Source organism: Theobroma cacao, chromosome 3 (genome assembly GCF_000208745.1).
Source record: "Theobroma cacao cultivar B97-61/B2 chromosome 3, Criollo_cocoa_genome_V2, whole genome shotgun sequence".
Classification (NCBI taxonomy): domain Eukaryota; kingdom Viridiplantae; phylum Streptophyta; class Magnoliopsida; order Malvales; family Malvaceae; genus Theobroma; species Theobroma cacao.
The window spans coordinates 28,951,971-28,974,485 of record NC_030852.1 but is presented as its reverse complement, the minus strand read 5'-3'; the positions used below and the strand labels follow the sequence as shown (position 1 = coordinate 28,974,485).

The 22,515-nt window shown below is 36.2% G+C and overlaps 4 protein-coding genes across 4 annotated transcripts; 1 reads left to right on the top strand and 3 right to left on the bottom strand.

The window, feature by feature from the left end:
* Positions 1,266–8,958, top strand: LOC18605596 (mitogen-activated protein kinase kinase kinase YODA). Its single transcript, XM_007038685.2, has 12 exons — positions 1,266–1,584; positions 2,426–3,193; positions 3,349–4,089; positions 4,380–4,467; positions 4,600–4,662; positions 4,986–5,146; positions 5,268–5,343; positions 5,527–5,586; positions 5,762–5,869; positions 6,059–6,298; positions 7,445–7,530; positions 7,667–8,958. The coding sequence occupies exons 2-12, from the start codon at positions 2,637–2,639 to the stop codon at positions 8,178–8,180; spliced, it is 2,694 nt and encodes an 897-aa protein (XP_007038747.2). The 5' UTR covers positions 1,266–1,584; positions 2,426–2,636; the 3' UTR covers positions 8,181–8,958.
* Positions 8,781–12,283, bottom strand: LOC18605595 (short-chain dehydrogenase TIC 32, chloroplastic). The gene is made up of 8 exons (XM_018117529.1): positions 12,004–12,283; positions 11,347–11,578; positions 11,122–11,201; positions 10,839–10,992; positions 10,672–10,750; positions 10,121–10,205; positions 9,584–9,630; positions 8,781–9,492 (listed from the first exon to the last, which is right to left on the bottom strand). Exons 1-8 carry the CDS (start codon positions 12,107–12,109, stop codon positions 9,319–9,321), a joined length of 957 nt encoding a protein of 318 aa, XP_017973018.1. The 5' UTR covers positions 12,110–12,283; the 3' UTR covers positions 8,781–9,318.
* On the bottom strand, positions 13,656–16,274 carry LOC18605594 (cell division cycle 20.2, cofactor of APC complex). Its single transcript, XM_007038682.2, has 5 exons — positions 15,844–16,274; positions 15,316–15,591; positions 14,951–15,220; positions 14,009–14,854; positions 13,656–13,922 (listed from the first exon to the last, which is right to left on the bottom strand). The coding sequence occupies exons 1-4, from the start codon at positions 15,940–15,942 to the stop codon at positions 14,132–14,134; spliced, it is 1,368 nt and encodes a 455-aa protein (XP_007038744.1). The 5' UTR covers positions 15,943–16,274; the 3' UTR covers positions 13,656–13,922; positions 14,009–14,131.
* LOC18605593 (short-chain dehydrogenase TIC 32, chloroplastic) lies at positions 16,856–22,272 on the bottom strand. Its single transcript, XM_018117530.1, has 8 exons — positions 22,001–22,272; positions 20,680–20,911; positions 20,361–20,440; positions 19,790–19,943; positions 19,225–19,303; positions 18,490–18,574; positions 18,295–18,341; positions 16,856–17,318 (listed from the first exon to the last, which is right to left on the bottom strand). Exons 1-8 carry the CDS (start codon positions 22,104–22,106, stop codon positions 17,160–17,162), a joined length of 942 nt encoding a protein of 313 aa, XP_017973019.1. The 5' UTR covers positions 22,107–22,272; the 3' UTR covers positions 16,856–17,159.

Here is a 22,515-nt window from a genome sequence, read left to right as displayed (position 1 = left end):
TCTTTCATTTCCAAAGCCTCCCCACCTTTCTCCATGTACAATGCATAATAAAATTATAGTCTGAGACTTTTGTCACTTACCTTTTTTATTTTGATGCTTTCTTCCTTCAAAATTTAAGCTAACAATAATAGAGTAAATAATAAGAGTAATGATTACAAGGGTATTTTTAGGTAATCATAAAGTTGGGGCAAAGGACTTTGGTGCACGTCTTATAAATTGGATAAATAGTAATTCCTAAAATTCATTGATTATTTTGAATAGTTTTAGACATTTTCAAAATTTCAAAATCATTGTGTTTTGTTGTCTTTAGAGTCATAGTACTTGTTATCTTATTCGCAAGTAATATTTCATAATAGTACCAATATTTTATCTTCAAATCAGAAGTATTGAATTTGATTATATCTATAAAAAATAAGTATTTCATTTGAATACCTCATTCCCTAATTATAAAAAAAAAAAGAAATGAATAAACATGAAATAGTACTATTAGGAAAGTCTCAAAGTTCTATCAAAGTCTTAAAATAGGACATGAAAACATCAATATATCATAGAGCCGAAGACTTAATATTTTTTTTGCATGCATTTTGATGGAAAGAGAGTTGAAGAGCTGCTGAAGGGTATAATTTTTGATTACTTCATTGATATCATATGTAAATGTCTTTTCAGAAGAATCATAGAGAACTGGACCATAAAAATATCATATTCAGTAGATTAAATTGACTTGGAACCCTATTGTCAAAAGCTTGATTGCAGTCAGCCGGGTCTAAAATTAAAGGCTTTGAATTATGCCAAAACCCATGCATCGTTAATTGCTACAATTTGGTGGCGGAAAGAAAAAGACACACAAATACTATATACTATAAAATTAAAATTAAAAAAATTTGACCTTTGGGTGTCAAAATTATATTTTAAAAATTTTATGGTACATAGGATTTCTTTTTTTTTTAAAACAAGACGAGTAATTAATTTGCAGCCACCAACCCCATAAAAATAAATTTAAATTAATCTACACATTTAACTCGCGTAAACAATGAAGTAGAGGAAGATTTATAATTTATAATTTATTTTTCAAAAATCAAAATTATTTTTGTAAAAAGAAAAAAAAAGTTAAAAGGCGGAATCAGATCCTAATGGGAAGAGGAATATAAAAACAACTGTACGTGGAAATTTACTGCTCAGTGCTGCTCCTGCTTTTTATTTATTTTTATGATTATTATATTCAAAGTTTATTATCGTATAATAATAGTACTAATTTTTTTTAATATTCTAAAATCAACGTTCAGACAACTCCATGTCTCAACTCAGACATCCTTTCTCTTGCTTTCTCTCTCCATTTCTATCAATCTCTATCTCTACGCGATCTATTAACAAGACTCTCACAATTTCACAAAAGCAAAAAAAAAAAAAAATTTATAATCTTTAAAATATCTCTCTCTTTCAATTTAGATTTATAGGGTTTGTTTTTGGTTCGGGTTTTTGCTTCTTAGCTGGCGATATCTTGGATGATTTGAAGCAAATTCTCGGTCGATTTTCGTCAATTTATTAGTGTGTTGGAGCTCAGATTCGTAGCTCCAAGCATGTGAAGTAAGTTTCCTTTTTTTGTTTCGTTTGATGTTGAGTAATTTTTGTTAGTTATTGTTTATCAGTTAATTGCGGTGTTCGTTGTCGTTTGTTTCTATCATTTTGGGAGTTTGTATGTAGATCTGTTGGTTGGAAGTTACTTTTTCAGCAGTTTTAAGAACGTAACTTTTTGTTTGGTTTCCGAGAAATTTGGGGAGGGAAAAGAAAAATATTTAGTATTCTTTCACGGTCTAAACAATAAAAAATTTCAGATTCAAAATCATATCTTTTTCGGTTGTAATATGTGTTTTGAGAGATGTTTGTTGCTCCTAGGGATTGAAGTCGAGTTTGTTTATGGTTATAAAAAACTATGTGATTTTTTTACATTGGTGAAGTCAAATGTTGTCCTGTTTCTGGGTTTTCCATGAAGTTGAAGTGAATCAGTTAGAACCTGGTAGTTTGGGGACTTAAAGGGGTTATCTGAGAAGCCCTTAAGGCAGAGGGCTGAAGAGACTGAGGTTTAAGAAGTCTGGTTTCAGCTTTATAATAATAGTGGCATGCATGGCATGGAGTCGATTCCTCTAATCAAGAAAGTTGAGAAACTGCGGTTTCTTAGTGACATGTTATCTCAATCCACGTGACGAAAGTTATTGGTTTAGAAGATAGACAAACATGCATTAACATAAACCGATGCACTTGTTTGCCTACAAAAGAAAGGAATGTCATATTTTCTTGTCGAAGTACTTAAAGCAGTATATTCGTGTATGGTATGGAGTATAATTGTGATCTTGCTGGTTTTTGAGCATGTGTTTGAGGAAAACTAAGCATGTGGTCCCTCCTTCCCTCATCTTTTTCTTTTTTGCAGATTTTAGCATTTGCTGTTGGTTGTGAAGCTCACAGGATTCCAGCTCACAATCCAGAATTTGCTGAAGCTTCTCTACTTTGAATCCATTGTTGGATTAAAGAACTGAATTCTATATTGGTCTCAAGCTCTAGAGTTGTAGTATGACATTTGGAAATGAATTTACTTTAGAAAAACTTGCTAACTAGTGCTGTAGATCTTAGAAATCAGAAACATGCCTTCATGGTGGGGAAAGTCATCGTCTAAAGAAGTGAAGAAGAAAACAAGTAAGGAAAGTTTCATTGATACTTTACATCGAAAATTTAAGATTCCATCTGAAGGTAAACCAAACAGTAGATCAGGGGTATCACGAAGACGTTGCACTGACACAATTTCAGAAAAAGGGTCTCAATCCCAAGCAGTATCAAGGTCTCCTTCACCTTCCAAGCAGGTTTCTAGATGTCAAAGTTTTGCTGAAAGGCCTCTTGCTCAACCGCTTCCGCTTCCTGATCTGCACCCTGCAATTGTGGGTCGTACAGATTCTGGAATTAGCATATCAACAAAACCAAGGCAAGAAAAAGGCTCAAAGTCATCATTATTTCTGCCTCTTCCAAGACCTGCATGCATACGTCATAGGCCAAATCGTAATGACCTAGATGGAGATTTCATTACTGCTTCAGTTTCCAGTGAGTGCTCTGCTGAAAGTGATGATCCCACTGACTCACTTCATCGTAGTCCCCAAGCAACTGATTATGACAATGGGACTAGAACTGCTGCAAGCAGCCCTTCCAGGTGAGCCTTCTTGTTTTTAGTTAACCATGGTGCTTGCAATGTGGGTTTATTCTTGTACAAACATGGTATTGCACATTTTACTTCTGGTTACCATCTGTCATTTGTTTGCTGAAAGACTTATCCCTGACAATCTTTAACATCTATTTTGTCTGAAGTTTGATGCTCAAGGACCATTCCTCTACAGTCAGCCAAAGTAACTCAAGAGAGGCAAAAAAACAGACTAGCATTTCCCTTGGTAATAATATCTCACCAAAATCACCAAAAAGGAGACCTATAAGCAATCATGTGCCAAATCTACAGGTTCCCCAACATGGTACTTTTAGCAGTGCTCCAGACAGCTCCATGTCAAGTCCTTCTAGAAGTCCAATGAGAGCTTTTGGCACAGAACAATTAATGAACTCTCCTTTCTGGGTAGGAAAGACTTATACTGATGTCACTTTACTTGGATCTGGCCATTGCTCCAGTCCTGGTTCAGGTCACAATTCTGGGCATAATTCAATGGGTGGAGATATGTCAGGACAGCTATTTTGGCAACAAAGTAGGGGCAGCCCTGAGTATTCGCCAAATCCAAGTCCTAGAATGGCCAGTGCTGGTCCCAGTTCCAGAATTCATAGTGGTGCTGTCACTCCTATTCATCCTAGATCAGCAGGCACGGCCACTGAGTCACAGACTAGCTGGCATGATGATGGAAAACAACAAAGCCACAGGTTGCCCCTTCCTCCTGTAACAATTCCCACTCCTTCTCCTTTCTCCCATTCAAATTCAGCAGCAACATCTCCCTCTGTGCCACGAAGTCCGGGAAGGGCAGAAAATCCTGTAAACCCTGGCTCACGGTGGAAAAAAGGAAAGCTGCTAGGTAGAGGCACATTTGGTCATGTTTATGTTGGCTTTAACAGGTATAATACCCAAAGAAATAGTTGTTAATTTCATTTTCTTAAGTCTTTAATGCTGGGAAATTGACATTTATTGCCCATTGATTTATGCCTTATGCTAGTCCATCCTTGGGCTGAGTAATCGAGACTGATGTTTCAGTGTTTATTTTGTTTTATCAATTACATGTGCTCCTTGCAATATCTTACATGATTGACGAAAGTGCGCATCTGAGGATTTCTCCCTGTTTGCTGCTTCGAAACATTTGTCAGTAATTGGTATTGTTATGTCTGATTTTGTTTTGTAACTTCATCAGTGAAAGTGGTGAAATGTGTGCAATGAAGGAGGTTACATTATTTTCTGATGATGCCAAGTCAAAAGAAAGCACTAAGCAGTTGATGCAGGTAAGTTGTTTTTCCATCAGAGTAAGAAGTTTTCAATTGTCCATATGATATCAAAAGCAAAAATGTGTTCCTCGTTATGCTTTAACTTGGTTATAGCTTTGAAAGAATTTCATGTTCTTATTGCTCCAACAGGAAATTTCTTTATTGAGCCGCTTATGGCATCCGAACATTGTGCAATACTATGGGTCTGAAAAGGTGTGTCCAATGTCTCACAATCTGTTTTATTGTTTTGAAATCTTGTCTATTATGGTTATTTAAAATTGTTATTAAGATAATTAGAAACTCCATTGACCAAAGGATTCTTTCCAAAGCAGTTGCCCTTTATATTATTGAGAAATAGTGAATCATAATGTTAGGAAACTTTTGGGCACTATATTTATGGTCACTTGACTTACCTAACTGCAAAATACTATAACTTGGTAAGCAATTTCTCGGAAAAATAAAAGTAAAAGAGAAAAACTAGGGGTTAATGATTATTATGCTTTACTTACAGAATTTTGGAATGAATTCCTGAACAGGTAGATGACAGACTTTATATATACCTTGAGTATGTATCTGGTGGGTCTATTTATAAACTTCTCCAGGAGTATGGACAGCTTAAAGAACCAGTAATTCGCAGTTATACTCAACAGATTTTGTCTGGGCTTGCCTACCTACACTCTAAGTCTACTGTCCATAGGTGAGTTAAGTTACCTATTTCTAATCTGATATTTAGAGCTATGAACTTAATGGCAGCTGTCTACTGACATTTGCATCAAGAAAAATAATGTTCATCTTCCTATCCTATATTTCTTGTACAGAGATATTAAAGGAGCAAACATACTTGTAGACCCTAATGGTCGTGTTAAGTTGGCTGACTTTGGGATGGCAAAGCATGTAAGTGTAGCCTGTGTAGGCATAATCATTTTTATTTTGAATGAACTTAGACAGATTAAATTGGAGGTAGCCCAGGCTTGTGAAGATTAAATTATGTACTTACTTGATACTGCATTATTATTCAATGATTAGACTTTGTTCTGTAAGGTTACTTCCTCTACTTATGTAATATATGCTTTGCAGATTGCTGGGCAGTCATGTCCATTGTCATTTAAAGGAAGCCCTTACTGGCTGGCACCTGAGGTTAGACTTCTTTTTCCTCTTCTTTTGTCTTTTGGCTTTGAGGTTTATTTCTGGTTCTCAATAATCCATCACATTTTAGGGAGGAAAAAGACACAATTTATCTGGTTTGAGCTTCCTTCCATTGTGAAATCTTCTTTATAATGTATCTCAATTATCTGTTTTATTATTTGCGCAGGTTATAAGGAACACAAGTGGTTACAACCTTGCTGTGGATATATGGAGTCTTGGATGCACTGTTTTGGAAATGGCTACAACAAAACCTCCTTGGAGTCAATATGAAGGGGTCAGTTATAAGGAAGCGAGATAGGATACTTTAAATTTATCAGCTATTTAATTGTGCCTTTGATAAGAGTTCTAAGACAAGCTTCTTTTACAAATTCTCAAGCATACATCTTAATTAAAGTTTTTATATTCTAATTGTATATGCAATTTTTTATTTATTTTTTCCTATTGTGTGATATTTGCATGTCAGGTTGCTGCTATGTTCAAGATTGGGAATAGCAAGGAACTTCCGCCCATTCCAGATTGCCTCCCAGATGAAGGAAAAGATTTTGTGCGGCAATGTTTGCAACGCAACCCACTACATCGTCCTACAGCAGTTCAGCTTTTAGATCACCCATTTGTAAAGTGTGCTGCACCTTTGGAAAGACCTATTCCTGATCCTGAGCCTCCAGATCCAACCCCTGGTGTTACAAATGGGGTGAAAGCTCTGGTATTTTTCTTGTTCATATTGCTTTATCTAATCCATAAGTAGGATGTCAGCATACCCTATATTGTTGCATTAATTACTATGAGCGGTTCATTTAGGCAATGAAATCAATTGCTATAATATATGTTAAATGGGTCTCATCATCTTTGTTGTAATTTCCATTCTTAAATCATATTGCAATGGAGCTTAGCCTGTCATTTATTTACCTTGGGTAATGTATTCTGAATGCATGATAACTTTTCATTACTTCATGTGCAAAAGCTTCGTGATTAACTGGATGAAAAAGTGAAGGCATGAAATAGATTTGTTTTTTCTTATCTTTGGAATGGAAACATGTCATGTTTTGATTTTTTAGTGTATTTCTTCTTTGATCTCCTATTTTATTGTGGTGATTGGAGAGGGGTGCAGAGGGGGGCAAAACCCAAAGAAAGAAAAAAAAATTTCAAAGGAACAAATCAAGGTCTTACTATGCCTAAGTTACCATGTTCTAACAGATCATTGGTACCCACTCACAGCTGTAAGTAAACAAATAAACGTGAAACAAGCTGAAAATTGTCATCTGATCTGCACTAACATTATATTGCCTGCAGATATGCCTAATTTTGGTTCCGTAATCTCACTGGGATTTTGGCTCACAACAGACAAAAGTGTAGGCATAGCCAATATATTTGTGAGCTTTATACAATCAGCATTTTGCATGTGAATTTTTGAAGGGGAAAAGGGATAAATGTTTCTAAAACTCTTTCATGTGGACCAGTTGCAAGGGTAAAGGGGGCCTATAAGCAAAACATCTGGGAGTACACCAAAAATCTGAATAAGTTGTTCTGGTAAGGCATAGAGAGACAATGACTGCAGTGGCTAAGAAAACGTGCTTATGTTATGAGATTAGTATTTGTGCAAGCAATGCCGCTGTCTCTGCTCTAAGTCTTAGGCACATTATAGCTTTAATACTTGACCCTTGGCAGAGACAAGTTTACCTACTGCTTACTTTCTCATTTGATTTTTATTGTTTGGTTGTCTTGGTGCAGATCTTTAAGTGGTTTGTTTCACCTGTTTGTCTTTTTGGCCTGAATTTGTTATGCCTGTTTAAATTATGAATTTTCACATACTACCAATCTTTACTGTTGTTGTGACTTATTGACATCTCAGGGCATTGGGCAAACAAGGAATTATTCCTCCTTGGATTCAGAGCAACTTGCAGTTCATTCATCCAGAGTTTCAAAATTGCATGCTAGGTCTGTCTCTCTCTCTCTCTCTCTCTCACACACACACACACACACACCACACATAATCCCACAAACACAAACAGTAACAATGATAATTACGAACATTGTACGCTTCTGGGTCACATTTCAATTCTCTGATATGCAGTGACGTTGGTATTCCAAGGAATGTATCATGCCCCGTTTCACCCATAGGGAGCCCTCTTTTGCATTCAAGGTCACCACAACATCTGAATGGAAGAATGTCTCCTTCTCCCATATCTAGCCCGCGGACCACTTCAGGCTCATCTACACCTTTGACAGGTGGCAATGGTGCTATACCTTTTGGTTACCTGAAACAATCAGCTTACTTGCAAGAGGGTTTTGGAAGCATGCCAAAGCCCTCAAATGGTCTGTATGTCAGTGGCTCCTCTTATCATGATTCAAATCCTGACATTTTCCGGGGATTGCAATCAGGGTCTCATATCTTTTCGGAACTGGTGCCATCAGAAAATGATGTTCTAGGAATTGGAAGGTCAGTTCATGGGGAATCTTATGATGGACAGTCTGTATTGGCTGATCGAGTGTCTCGACAGCTTCTGAAGGATCATGCAACAATGAGCCCATCCCTGGATCTAAGTCCCAGATCTCCTTCACCCAGCAGAACTGGTGTTATTATCTAAATACAGTCTGAAGACTCACTGATCAGAGTGAATCTCAAGGTTTATCAGAATGTCTTTTGGGTCTGATGGGATGGATTCATTTTCATCTGGTTAACTTCTGAGGAAGCAAATTGTTTAATAAGGAACCAGAACAGATTTGAGTAATAAGGTTGGCGGGGAAATGAGGTGGCTGGTGACTGATGGGTCATTTGCCATGGATTGGAGTTCAGGCTTAATGGATTGTGATCTTTAATGATAAAGCTATTGACAAATCGATTCCTGTTAGATGTTCAGTAGGCCATTTATTCAGATGAAGCTAGTTTCCTGGCCAATAAGAATATTGTTGTCGCAAGTAGTTTTGACATGACGCGGCATGGATCTGTACAGAGTTGTGTAAATCAACTAATGCGTAACTGAACTGTGGTGATGAAAAGCTTGTTGCCAGGAGAAGGATGGCTTCTGATGATCTGATGTATTAAGTTACTCAAGTATAGGCAATCTTCTTGGCTGCAAGAATTATATATTCTTTAAGATCATCATACAGAGGAACTAAGTTGGCCAATTATTTGCGCAGATTTGACACAGTTGTACAGATTTTGAAGAACTGAAGGGGGGATTCCAAGTTTGGTTATGAAGCAGTGACAGGAGTGCTGACCATGTGCCCGACGTCAGTGGTGATGTACATGCCACAGCTCAATTGTAATTGTTATGTACTGCTCTACCTGATTTATTGTATGTACATTACTACTTCAGAAAATTGAAGAAATCTAATTCCATGGTCCTGCATCTTCCAGTACTCTGGTCATCTGGCATCAACATATTTTGAATGGAAGTGTCGAAAAATGTTGAACGAGTCATTTCTATGTGGACCAATTCTTCAAAGGGAAAAAATCCCCACTAATAATGTCCCAAGAGATTAAATCATTTATACAGTTATGCAGGTTTATGTGCTTTATTATTCTCCAGGTTGGAGTTCTGTGAGAATATAGTCAATCCACGAGGATTCTATGGATTGTGTGGATAAGACATTGCACCCTTAACAATGGATTCAAATCGTGTATATTCTACAGAATGTCTGGCGCAGAATCTGTCCGGACTCCAGAAGGACAAACAGCTGTTAAATTGTTAACAAAAATATATGGAAGGAACATAATCTCTATCAAGTATGAGGACGCTTATTGACTAGACTCAAGCTGAAATCCCACAGTTTCCACGCCAGCTCACTATCATTAGCTTGTACGCTTGTTTCAGCTACATTACAGTCTGCAAAGTAGAGGCCAGTCCTTCCCTTAACTTGTGGATGCAACGCAACATAGCATGTAGTTGCTGCCCCCTGAAACAACCTCAATTGAACAATTAACCCAACACATGATAATTTTCCACAGAACTTCAACATAGGGTGTAAAAACAGTAAAAGGTTATACCTGCTCTACATTTTTAATGACATATTTACCGAAAAGGCCAACAAGACCTGCAACAGAGCCAGAAAATAAGATAATTGTCTCCTTTTGTTCATTTATCAAAATGAAAGCTGCAACCAAAACATCTCAATTATAGAAATACTGGCTCTTTCGGTAAAGCTTGAGCGCTCCTACTCTCACCAGAAAAACCAAACATTTATTAGCACAAGAAATAATACCACTTGCCAACTAGCTCCTTGAGGATGCTTATGCAGTTATACTGGACTTCACACTTCCAGTTTGAGAAAAATGAAAAACAGTTGTGGTTCTTTGAGAGTCATTTTCCTATAATATAAGAGATGAAAAAGGGAGACTGTAGATGTAGAAGAGCATTGGTGTTCTCATGTTATAAATGTATCACATTAAGGACAGGATGCTTTTACAGTAATTTTGGTTACACACATGTATTATCTTTACCCACACGAAGTTGCTGTACTTTGAGCCTGTATCTTTATATTATTCTGTTACGAGAGGAAATTTAAGCGGAAAGAGATTCAATACCACTCAAAAAGCTGAGATGACGAAAAAGGTTGGTTGCAATGACACCCGGGTGAATTGAATTTGCTGTTATAGCCACTTGATCTTCCTGTTTAAAGAACATACAATCAAAACATAGCCGTACTTTACAGTTGGCGTGAATATCATATACTTTCTCTAATCAGTTCCATAGTTTGACATTCTTGTGCCTACATGGACAATTCTGTCATGTGTTAGAATAAAAGTTCTAGCTGGTTCATGGTAATAACACTAATGAGTGGACCTCATTCAACAACCCTGTACTCTTTATATCGTAAATTCCACTGTATAAGCACAATCATGTCCCCAATATGGTTTCCAAGATCATTGCTAAAGAGTAAAATAATTTAAACTAGTACACCCCCCATTGGGCCAAGAATGAACAAATGCACCAGACAGCCAAGCCAACCATTTTAGCAGAGAAAAAAATATATAAAAAAAAATTAACTTATATAATTCAAGGAAAAAAAATAAGTATTAAATTGTTAACAGATAGTGTCACTGGTGTAATAATCATCCCTGAACAAGCAAGGCACCTTTAAACGTCTTGCAAGTTCATTAGCATGCAAGACATTGGCAAGCTTTGACTGACCATATGCAGATACACTGTTGTACCTGTAGTCAAGTTCACAAAGAAGTAAAGACATTTCCATTATGTGATTCAGTTATGATTTAATTATGGAATGCATACAGATGGTGTTACCCTGATTGATCATTGATTTTGTCGAATCGAATCCCTTCTGGATATGAGAATTTGTGACGGCGTGATGAGACATTTACAATTCTTCCTTCTGTCTTACTTCCATCAGCTGTCTTCTTCATGGTTTCCAACAATAGATTTGTTAGAAGAAAATGTCCTGCTAAAGGAAACAGACTCTTGTAAGAAAGAATACACGCTCGGTTGAATGCCTCCCCAAGTTGACATATAACCATACTATGTGTCTCTTTTCACGAAACCACGCAAATCAATGTCTTTACGACTTTACCCATGTGGTTTGTCGCGAATTGTAATTCTATCCCATCTTTGGAAAGCATGAATGATGTCGCCATGATCCCTGCGTTGTTACTTGTTAAAATAAGAATGTATTTCTGTTAATAATAAGTCATATTGTTCGAAGATATAAACATTGGCATATCTTGTTAAACAGCTAAGAGATAAACAAAAACAGGGGAGAGAGCGAGTCAGTTGTCTTTTACTCAGTTTATCTTACATGAGGATGTTGAGCGGAAGACCCGAGGATTTGAAATCTGCAGCAAATTTCCTTACTGATGCCATTGAACTCAGATCTAACTCCATTGCATCAATTTTTGCATTGGGGTTTTGCTGAACTATTGTTTCTTTGACTCCCCTGCCTGCAGTCATATTCCTGACCCCCATAACTACGTGGACACCGCGCAACGCAAGAACACGTGCAGTTTCAGTGCCAATACCACTAGATCCCCCTGAAAAACAACTACTGCCTGATGAGAAACCTATACGTTTTTCAAATGAACCCGTCTTTCTATCTACTTTATTTTTTATCAGAACTTTTATCCTTCTTTCACAGTATACTATGGCTTTATCTTGGTGAACATCAACAAGCTCAGCGAAGTAAATCCAAAAACATAGGTTAAAGCAGTGTTCCCACGTTCCTTCCCTTCTTGCTCATATTCTAGAGATGACACCTCCAAAAATTATGCAATACAAGCAATTATTTTCAAATATAGCACTAATTATCATTTTCAATGAAACAAATTGCAGAAAATTGTTATATTGGGCATGGAAACCATGAACTAATCATCACCCAGAATGCAGAAAAAATGGAGTGGAAAGGATTTCCTTCTTTTTTGTTGTTTTCTTTGGGTGAGAATAGAGTAAAGAGAAGGACCTGTGACGATGGCGGTTAGGCCAGTGCCATCAATTCCTTGAGTGGCTTCCTCAGCTGTAGTAGTAGCTGAGAACCCAGATGCCCCTTTCCTGCTAAACAACCACATTTGTAGAAGAAGCAATGTCAACTCAAAAATAGGAGTAAGTCCCAAGTTTTCTTTTCCTTGTTTGTTTTTCTGTTTGGTAAGTCAATGGATAAGTTTGGAAGTGTTCGATTGGGTTTACGGTCGGAATCTCCAAACAGTTAAAGCTGTTAGTTCTGTTGCGCTAACTCAAGACTGATTTTTTTTTTTTCTTACAAATTAATTTAAACTTGTTGTGACAAGTAAATGGTAATTTTAGGGGGTTAAATTTCTTATTATCGTGGTGTCCACTGTACATAGGCGCATAGGGATATCAAGTGTTTAATCATCTAGACAGAAGTTGAAAGTTAGGACTTTAATTGAAAAGTTCATAAAAACTATACTAAGTTGATGGATAATATTATTTGTGCAAAACTAATGCCATTATGAAAGATTGAAAATAAAATTTGGGATACTTTCAACGACTATTCGTATGTTCGAAGGATTTTCAACAAGTAATATTATAGTTCAATTGAGAAACTAAATCGAAATAATGATTCAAATATTTATAATACATAGAATAAATGATAATTTTATAAATTTACTTTAAAAAGATATTCAAAATTAGAACTTATATTATTTACATTTATATAACATTAATGAATATTTTCAAAACTTATTCAAAAGGAATTCATAATTCATCTCAAACTCTGTTGATGCATCTTAACGTATGAAAGAGGGATAGCAGGGTGCTATCGATTGTTCAGAGTTCCATACAACATGTTTACCACCCGTGCACTAGATGGGTCCAAACTTCTACTACTGATGAATTGGATAAGTATGAAAGAGATTACAAATAATAAATCATTTTCTTGTACACTTTCCACAACTGATCATAATCTAGCATTTCATTCATAGCATTTCATAATTTCTAATTCAGATCTCAACCTCATTCAAAAAACAGTGAACGTAAATTAAAATAGGTTTCGGTGTTAAATGTTCGAAGCATGCTACTAAAATGACAGAACTAATGTATTTTGTTCATTGAAAACAGATTTTTAAGATTGGAATGAAACAGATTTAGGAGCCATATGCTTATTATCTGAATGAATATGTTGAAATTATGCTGCGATCACATTATGAAAAGTAAGCAGTGTAGATTTGATCTTTGAATTTTAAGATTTATGTTAGATGAAATGTGAATTGATTGTGCCTTAAAGTTTTGATCCTCCCAACAAGAAGAGAATATGATAACCTAAACTTTATATCTTGTAAAAGTTGAGCAACTTAAATGTGAAGTTGAAAACTTAAGAAAACTTTTTGACAAGTGATTGCTTTAATTGTTCTTCTGCCGCTTAAATTAGTTGTAGAAACAGAAGAGAAAAAAAAAAACATTCTCTTCTTTGTTGAGAAATACGGAAACTGATTCGGAAGTTTGATACTGAAATTTGATTTAGAATCCTTATCACATGTGGTGTTTGTTCTTGTCTCTCCTGGGTCTTATTTCTCCTATTTAAGCCCTAAAAATCCTAATCAAATTAAGTATCTCAATTTTATATGAAGATTCAGAATAAACAGTAAACTAACAAAATAAAATCAAAAAGAAGATGCAAAATTTTACGTGGTTCGGCTTTTAAAGCCTACGTCCACGGGAGTGAGGAAAAAAATTTCACTATGAAGTTGAAAAGAACATACAAGTGGGGATTAACATCAAAAAGGTATCTCCAAAAACCCCGACCCAACAAAACCTTAGACTCTCTCAGTTTGCACATAATTCCACCCACTGATTTCCTACTTTGTATGCTGACCGACAATTGCCCTGGGTGAAGTGAAACTTGACTAACATTCGCACCATCACCTGCACAAAACAAAACACGAACCAATAAGGGAAGCACTCGGTAAAAACGTTTCGAAACTTGTTATCAATCTTCTATCAAAAAGTACCTTGGATAAATTGCTGCTGGTTTTGAAGGAACTAGCACTGGACAAACTGGCAGAGCTAGGGTGTAAAACTCAAGGGAAATCCTCGAAATCCACCACCATCGGTTCTCCTAGTCTTCTTCTTTATCACCGGATACGGTTCAACTGAGAAAATGGTTCTGGGTTCGCTTTTGGAGCAGGTTTAGCCACTTCTGGAACCCCAAAAACATTCCAGAATCTCAGTGTCTCATCCCCTGCAGCTGATGCCACTGTGCAACCGTCCGGGCTTTGAGCCATGTAAAGAACTCTAGATGTATGACCAGTTAGCTCTGCCATCTTCACCATTGATGGATATTTCCAAAGAACTAATTGATTCTGAGTGAATCCATGAGAGCTCAGAAGCTCCCTCTCATTCTTGTTCCACAGCAAAGCACACACCTGAGAGCCGGTATCCACCGAATTCAAGCATGCACCTGTATGTGTGTTCCAAAACTTAATGGTTCTATCTCCTCCACCTCCACCAGTGGCCAGCAAATTGCTCTGGAAAGGGCACCAGGCAAGGGCTTTGACTGCAGAAGTATGATCCTCCAACCTGTGTAGCCATTGTGTTGGTGAATTTGATGATGCCATGGACCTGTCCCATATGTGAACAAGATTATCATTGCCTCCACTAGCTAGTTGTTGTCCAGAAGCTGACCATTTGAGACCGCAAACCTCTTGCTGGTGTCCTCTGTAGGTTTCAACAACATGGGATCTAATTCTTACATCATTGTTAACTATCTGACCATCAATTCCTCCTGTTGTAAGAATGTGATTATTCCATGCCAGTGAACCCACTCTTGACCTGTGACACCCTCTCAGAGTACGCAGCTGCAGGAACAAGGTAAGGAACTATGTCAGAATAAATGACGGAAGAATGAAACAGAAGAAGCTGCAAAAACTTCAGAGATGCGTATAACAACAAACCTGTCGGTTGGAAGCAGAATCCCATAACTGTACTTCAGAGTTGTTCAAGCCAATGGCAATATGCCTACCATCAGGAGCCCAACTAACACTTGTTACTGGGCCATTTTCATCATCAACAGTAACAAGTTCTGAGGTAGAACTATCTGAAGCATCCCACAAATACACAGTGTTTCCAAGTGCTATTGCTAGAACATTGCTGCTGCCCCAATCCAATAAATTCAGGTAGAAGTCGTCCACAAGGTCAGGAGCATCCAATGTTCTCTCAGAACTCTGAAGAATCAAATTATAGTCACAACATTTAAGTGTCTGTGGAACCAATATTCAATGTCTGAACTAATCAAATGCACATGGCATGCTATGCTTACCTGTGGGATGTGTCTTCGTGGCTTTGCAGATTTGGTAGGGTGAACAGAAGAAGTTGAGTGCTCTGAAGGGAAGAGCTCAACAGGTGTTGGTGGCTTGTTCTTGAAAGCCAAGATTCGGGTCCTATTCATGTTCAAGGTTTCAGCCAGCTGCTTCCTGTAGGCCTCCCTGGCAGGTGAGCACACTGTCTGGTTCTCTTTGACCTTCCTCCCTTCGGTCAGCATGTAATGTGCATAGTCAAAGTCCATTGCTGAACGGTTTGGTATAAACCTGTCCATCTGCCAGTACCAAGAAAGCATTCAATTTGAATGTCATTAGAAAATCTAATTTTTTCAAGCTATTAATGAAAAGCTGTCTTCTAGAATCAAGTTTGAGACAAGAAACCCATGATTTAATTACTAGTATCATTTTGTCAAATTGATAAACCATAAATCAAGAACAAATAAAACCCAGTTTTGCAATCAATTAAATTAATTTAAATTTGGCCATTCAAAAAAATTAAATTAATTAAATTTGGAATGAGTATTTACATTTTCTTTAGAATTCCTTCTCTGCAGAAGTTGTTCCTGAAGTGGGCATCTAGATTGCCCCTTCAAATTTGAAAAAGAATTCAAAGATCCTGCATCCATAATGTTAAATACCCAGAAACACAAACAAATATAATACAGAGAGAAGAAAAACAATAAACAAACAAAAAGACCCTGCAAGAAAGCGTTAAGTCAAATCGAAAATATTATAATATACCAACCTAGAACCTGCAAAATTCAAATCATAAGCCTTACAAAAAAAAAATTAACAAAATAAAATCAAATAGAAAAACGTTAGAAACAGAAAATTAGTGCGAGAGAAAGAAGCCTTGTTAGAGAGCGAGAGCTGATTGAAGACGATTGGGCGAATCGATGCGTTTATATAGCGATGCCAATGAGGGGTAGAAAAGCAAAGTTCATTTCCCTTGGGATTTAGAGAATTTTATTTTTTTGTTGAAGGGAATATCTAGGTTTATGGAAAGCGGCAACGGCTACTTTTTGGCAAAGAGCCGTTATAAATCAGGTTGACGAAAATATCCCCAGGGTTTCCTTTTGGTTGTACAAGTGCATCTCGTGTTCGCTTGTAAATTCATAAGCCGGTTATAAGTTGGTGGGCGGCGTTCGTGCTGCCACGTGGGCTTGCCCGATCGGCATGTGTAACAGTAACAAATTAGGTGGTCCTATACAGAATTTATTTGATTTTATTTTTCCATGTAAATTTTGGTTGCAAATATAAATGTTAGTTTATATTTATAAATAGTGGAAAAGCAATGATATATCGTAATCAAAAGAATGAAAAAATAATTCATTGCGTTCACTTTAATATTTATGAAATAAATTATGTAATCATTCTAAATATCTCACTCAATTACAAACTTTTATATTAATTGACATTCAATGATAATTTTTGTATATTCTTCTTTAGAGATTAGAAAGAAAGAAGCTTTAGAAAGCCATTGTGCAAATAAAACTTTGAATATATAAGTATAATAAAATGGTAATGAAGAACTTGGTATGTCGTTTGAAAAATAGGTATAGGTCATAAATAGTGCAGATATTGAAAGGGTGATGCTGACGCCCAAAAAGTACCAAGTATAAGGAACAATTCTTGTTCCCAGAACATCTTTCTCAAATAGAGGCTTTAAGTTTAATAGAAATGTTGGTCAAATAAAAAGAAGTTCAAGCCCTTCAACCACAAAATAGTAAGCGTTGATTCAACCCTGTTTCCCTTGTAAGCAGCTTGGCAGAAAGAGCATGTAATTACTTGAGATGAATGTATATAAATTTGGGTCAGATGCAGGTAGTATCAGCTATTTTGCTCATTTAACCATCTTCATGCTGAAATCCCAGAGTTTCTTTGCCAACTCAACATTCCTGCCGTGTGCACTCGCTTGGCCTATGTTACTGTCCTCGAAATATTCACCAGTTTTACCTTTTACTTGTGGATGCAATGCCACATAGCATGTTGTGGCTGCTCCCTACAATCAGATAAGAGGACATATCAGAAAAACTGGAACTGTGTTCTCATGTAAAAGAAATAGGTTTTCATATTTAAGTGCATTTCCCCACAATTAGATTAACAAATTATGCAACAAATCAGGGGTAATCATATATATATAAAGGATATACATAACATTTTATGATAGTGAGAATGAAATAGCTTAGTACTCTGATATATTGACCCAACAAAAGATAACTGGAAATATAATGGCAAGCAAAGCTTCGCCACAAAAGCATTATAATCTTATTTTCAGTTTGTACAACTAGCATAGGTGGAGATTACCTCAAATTCTACATTCAATTTATTGCAGGACATAGTTGTTAAATAGAGATACATATCGTATATTAAAATTTTATTTTTAGTATCGAGTATTATATCGTAAGATACAAAAAAAAATTTAAAATTAATTATAAATAAATTTTTACATGTAAATAAAAATTAAAAAATATTATATTTTTAATAGAATTGAAGATTATAGGACATAAATTAAAAAGATAATTATATTTTTAATTTAAACTTTCAACATATTTCTCAATAATATAAATTTTTAAATAAAATATATATTTTTCCATATTAATTTATTAGCTAAAAATTAAAAAACATTTATCATGTTAAAATTAAAAGGAAATTAGATTTTTTTACTTTTTTTTTTGTTTAAAACCTAAATATTAAAACTCATAAAATATAATTTTTCATGTTTTAACTCAAAAAATTAATAATAAAATTTTTTTTAATAATTAATTAAATTTAAACTTATAAAAAGTGTATTAACTATATCATATGATACATTTCATATTATAAAATACGTATAACGTATCATACGATAATAATAACTATACAACAGGAAAGTTGATCAAATATTTTGAAAGCATACAAATGCTTGACTGAAACCTGCATTGCTACAATTATTTGCTGATGAATGTGACTGGCAATGCAATGTGAAAAGAGCTTACCTGCTGGACTTTTTTAAGTGCAACCCTACCGAAGATATTAACAATGCCTGCATCAAGCCCCAAAAAAATTGTGAGATGCATGCTGCACACTACACAACCATGTCAATAACGTGAAATTCCTTTCAACTAACAGATTCCCTACAATGAGATTATTCTAATGGGGAGGAGATCATAAAATCAAACACTAAAAAATACCATCAACAATGCCCTTATGCCGGAAAAGATTGGTGACAATTGCTCCTGGATGAAGTGAATTTGCAGTTATATCCACTCCATCTTCCTGCTCAATCAAATGAACATCATTATGCAGAATTCGCTTAGCAAGAACTCATTATCATACCAAGCATGAAGAAGACTGCCAGCAGATAACATGGTTTATAACAATATACAAACATCTCAACATAATATTGATCTGTTTCAAAAGGAAGCTCAACTATACAAGGAAAGCCGAAAAATAATGACAAAGAAAAGGGCCTCAAATTCAACAACTTAGGTTTGGCCTACTGGTTGTTACTCCTGCAATAGACAGCCTAGGTCCAAGTTCAACTTCCTGACCTCGTCCAAATGTACCAAATAGAAAGGGGGCTCAGAATTCAGGTGTCCACAAGACAAATATCTGATAAACCACTTTGAATCAAATAGAGCCCGGCACTAGAAGGTTACCACATTTAGTTCCAAAGGTTCGCCCTTTCAAATTGGACTTTGAAAAAGGAAAGAGATCGCAACTAGACGTGGTGGATAAAAGTTCATGACAGGCAGACTTGCTAAATCACAAGTCAAGATATGAAATTGACAAAATTTTCGCAATTAAAGAACTGGAGGTCATAATAAATTTGCATTGATTAAGAAGTGTCCACTCACCAGCAACACTAGCAATTTTACCAATGATAAAACTTCCCATCCAATGCCATGGAAAAGAAGATCACATACCTTTAGGCGTCTAGCTAATTCATTAGCATGTAGAACATTAGCAAGCTTTGATTGGCCATATGCGGCAAAACTGCTGTACCTGTATATTAGCAAATCGAAACAGACGATGAAAACTAAATTATTCTGCTGAATGGAACAACTGCTTCATCTTGCAAATAGTTGTGCACAGTTACAGTAATAGGCATCCAAATCAAAGATAACAGCAAAGTGACAGTATCTTAGAATTGGCATAAACACATTTCACGTTTAAGATGCCTTAATGTCAAACGAGTAACTGCTAACCGACTTTGATATTGGGTGTCATTATAAGAAGCATTAAATAATTGTTATCTAAAGCAATAGTTAGCATGTCAAAGTGTTGAAAATTCCTGGCAACTTGTCATTACAGAAAAAAACAATGTTGCCAACAAGAAGTTTAAGAGACAATTAGCAACAACTTACTCCAGAACAAACATGTATCGTTCTAAAGAAGACATATGAAAGTTCGTTTTTCCTCTGGATTGCTAATTATTGAAGAGTCGTAAGAGCATAACCAAATGCAATCAAAGAGGGTGTATGGTGTTACCCTGATTTATCATTAATCTTGTCAAAACGAATTCCTTCCTTATATGTGTAATGGTGAGCGACTGATGAGACATTTATAATTCTTCCTTCTCTTTTACTTGCACGTGCAGTTTTCTTCATAGTGTCCAGCAAGAGATTTGTCAAAAGAAAATGACCTGTGGAGAGCATTCAAAAGTTTAGGAGACTGCTCTGCTGATGGATCTGAGAAACAGCAAAATATGCCCTAGTTCTCTGTTTCTTTTTTTTTTTACCCCTCTTTCCATAACCAAACTCTACACAACAGGAAAAGCAGATAGCAATTGGCGTGGTAGCAGACAAGCTATGTAGATTTAGAGTTTTGACAGCATTGTTGAGATGGCAAAAACCATCTTGATCCCCAGATGTTCTGATTTCACAATCACTATGAAGATGGGCTGCTTCCCCAAAACTTAAGGAGCAATAAATACAATCAGAGAACACCCAATTTCCATTATACAGTTGTCTGTTGATGCTTCAAAATGTGACCAAAAAAATGGAGATTGTAATTGTTGTTTTAAATGAATGCCATTCAGATCAATTTTATGCTAACATACCTATGTGGTTAGTTGCAAACTGTAGTTCTATGTTATCCTTCGAAAGCATGAAAGGAGTTGCCATAATTCCTGCATTATTACTGAAAACAAAGAAAGACAAAATTAATCCCTTGTTGTGTGACTGCCTTGTGCTTAGCACGCCTGAAAAGATACTATGTCAGGAAATTGTATAATCATGTGTAAATGGCTTAGCAGACAGAAGTTGGAGATTGGCAATGCAAATAACACACTCATGCTCAGAGAAATGACTATTATACTTGAACCACTCTGGCTGGAAAATGATGATTTAAAAGGCTTCCCACTATTGTAGTTTGCTTACATAAGGAGATTTAGTGGACGACCCGAGGAGCTGAAATCTGATGCAAATTTCTTCACAGATGCCATTGAACTGAGGTCCAATTCCATCGCATCAACCTTAGCTGTTGGAATTTCCTTGACAATTGCTTCTTTGACATCTTTACCAGCAGCCATATTTCTGACTCCCATAATTACATGAACACCACGCAGTGCAAGAACACGTGTAGTTTCAGTGCCAATACCACTGGATGCTCCTATAATCATGTTGACCGTGAAAGAGAAAATATGCTAGTTAAAAGACATAGAAAACGACTTAGTTGCAACGTGTACACAGTTGAGTACCTCCCAATTCAATGCCAAGAGCAATAAATCATGGAACATGCCCAACAAACCAAAGCATTGTTTCGATCTTCAAATCTAAATGGCAAGGGTTTCATATATGCTTACGTACCCAACCAAGATTACAAAAAGAAGTAGCACTCAATTAGGCTGTTCCCAAAGTTTGAGAAATGTAGACCCAAAAATCCTTCTGGTACATCCCTAATACATTGATGTGCTGTCATAACAGTAATATTTTCAAATACTAGACAAACAAACATATTAACGAGGATCAAATTATTGTCTTTATACGTTCTTTCATTATTTATATCCGTACTCTGTAGATGCCAGTGAACTTAGCTGGTAAAATCTCTGGGCAGCATGGCAAAGACAGGCATTGGATGTCACTTTCAATCGAGATTGCAGGGTTTGAAAATGGGAAGGGGATATTTTCAAAGCGGAAGGCACAGCCAACACCAAATTCATCTGACAGATGTCCCTAATGGCGATTTCCCCCAGTGTAGTTATTGGACCACACTACATGACATCATTGACTAATAACATACTGACGTAGAATAATAAGAAAAGAGGAATATTTTCCATTTGTTTATTGCTAATAAAATCAATGCCCCCCCAACTCGATCCGTTTCAGTGTTCATGTAGGAATCCGAAAGGAAGCCCAAAGACAAAGACACAAACCAATACAAAATAGGCTGTGGCTAACAAAAATCATATTAGTTTTCTACGTCTCCTTGTTCTCTATCAACATCAAATATGCAAACGACCAAAATGCCAAAAGCTTCCAAGGAAGATGAATCAGAATTCAATCAATATCATCCGAGAACCTACAGGAAATCACCGAATGGAGACATACAATATCCCACGTTACAAGTCTTAATTCACATACTGCATTGAAGATGGAGATATGACATAATACACGAACAAGTACATGTCAAAAAATTCATATGAGATCTCATTGGGTACAAAATTCAAGAAAAAACAAACCAACCCAGATATGGAAAGACCTGTAACAATGGCAGTGAGACCAGTGCCATCAATTCCTTGTGTAACTTCCTCTGCAGTGGACGATGATGAGAAACCAGATGGCCCTTTTCTGCTAAACAGCCACATGTTTCAAAAGACACTGCAGTGTAGCACACTCCCTTTGTCTGTCTACGATAATGGAACGTTCACAAATTCCAAGAAATCCCCAGAAGAGTAGTAACGTTTCTAAAGACAGAGATTTCAAGTACAAAACAGCAAAGAGTAAAAGTTATTGTGGGTTACGGTTTTTAGACAGTGAGACATGAAGTCTTTGTTTTGCCACGGAAGCAGTTCCTTTATCTTCGGACCCTACAAGTAGCTTTCCAAATTCATCATAAACGGCTGCGTTTTAGCTGAACATCATCCCGCTGATATTTATTACTCCATTGTGTTTTTTGATTTGTCATATGAGTAGATGGATTTTGGTTTGGCTATATTTGTAGGGAAGGAATCCGTTTCAATTGATGACTCTAAATTCCAAACAGGACAAACAGAG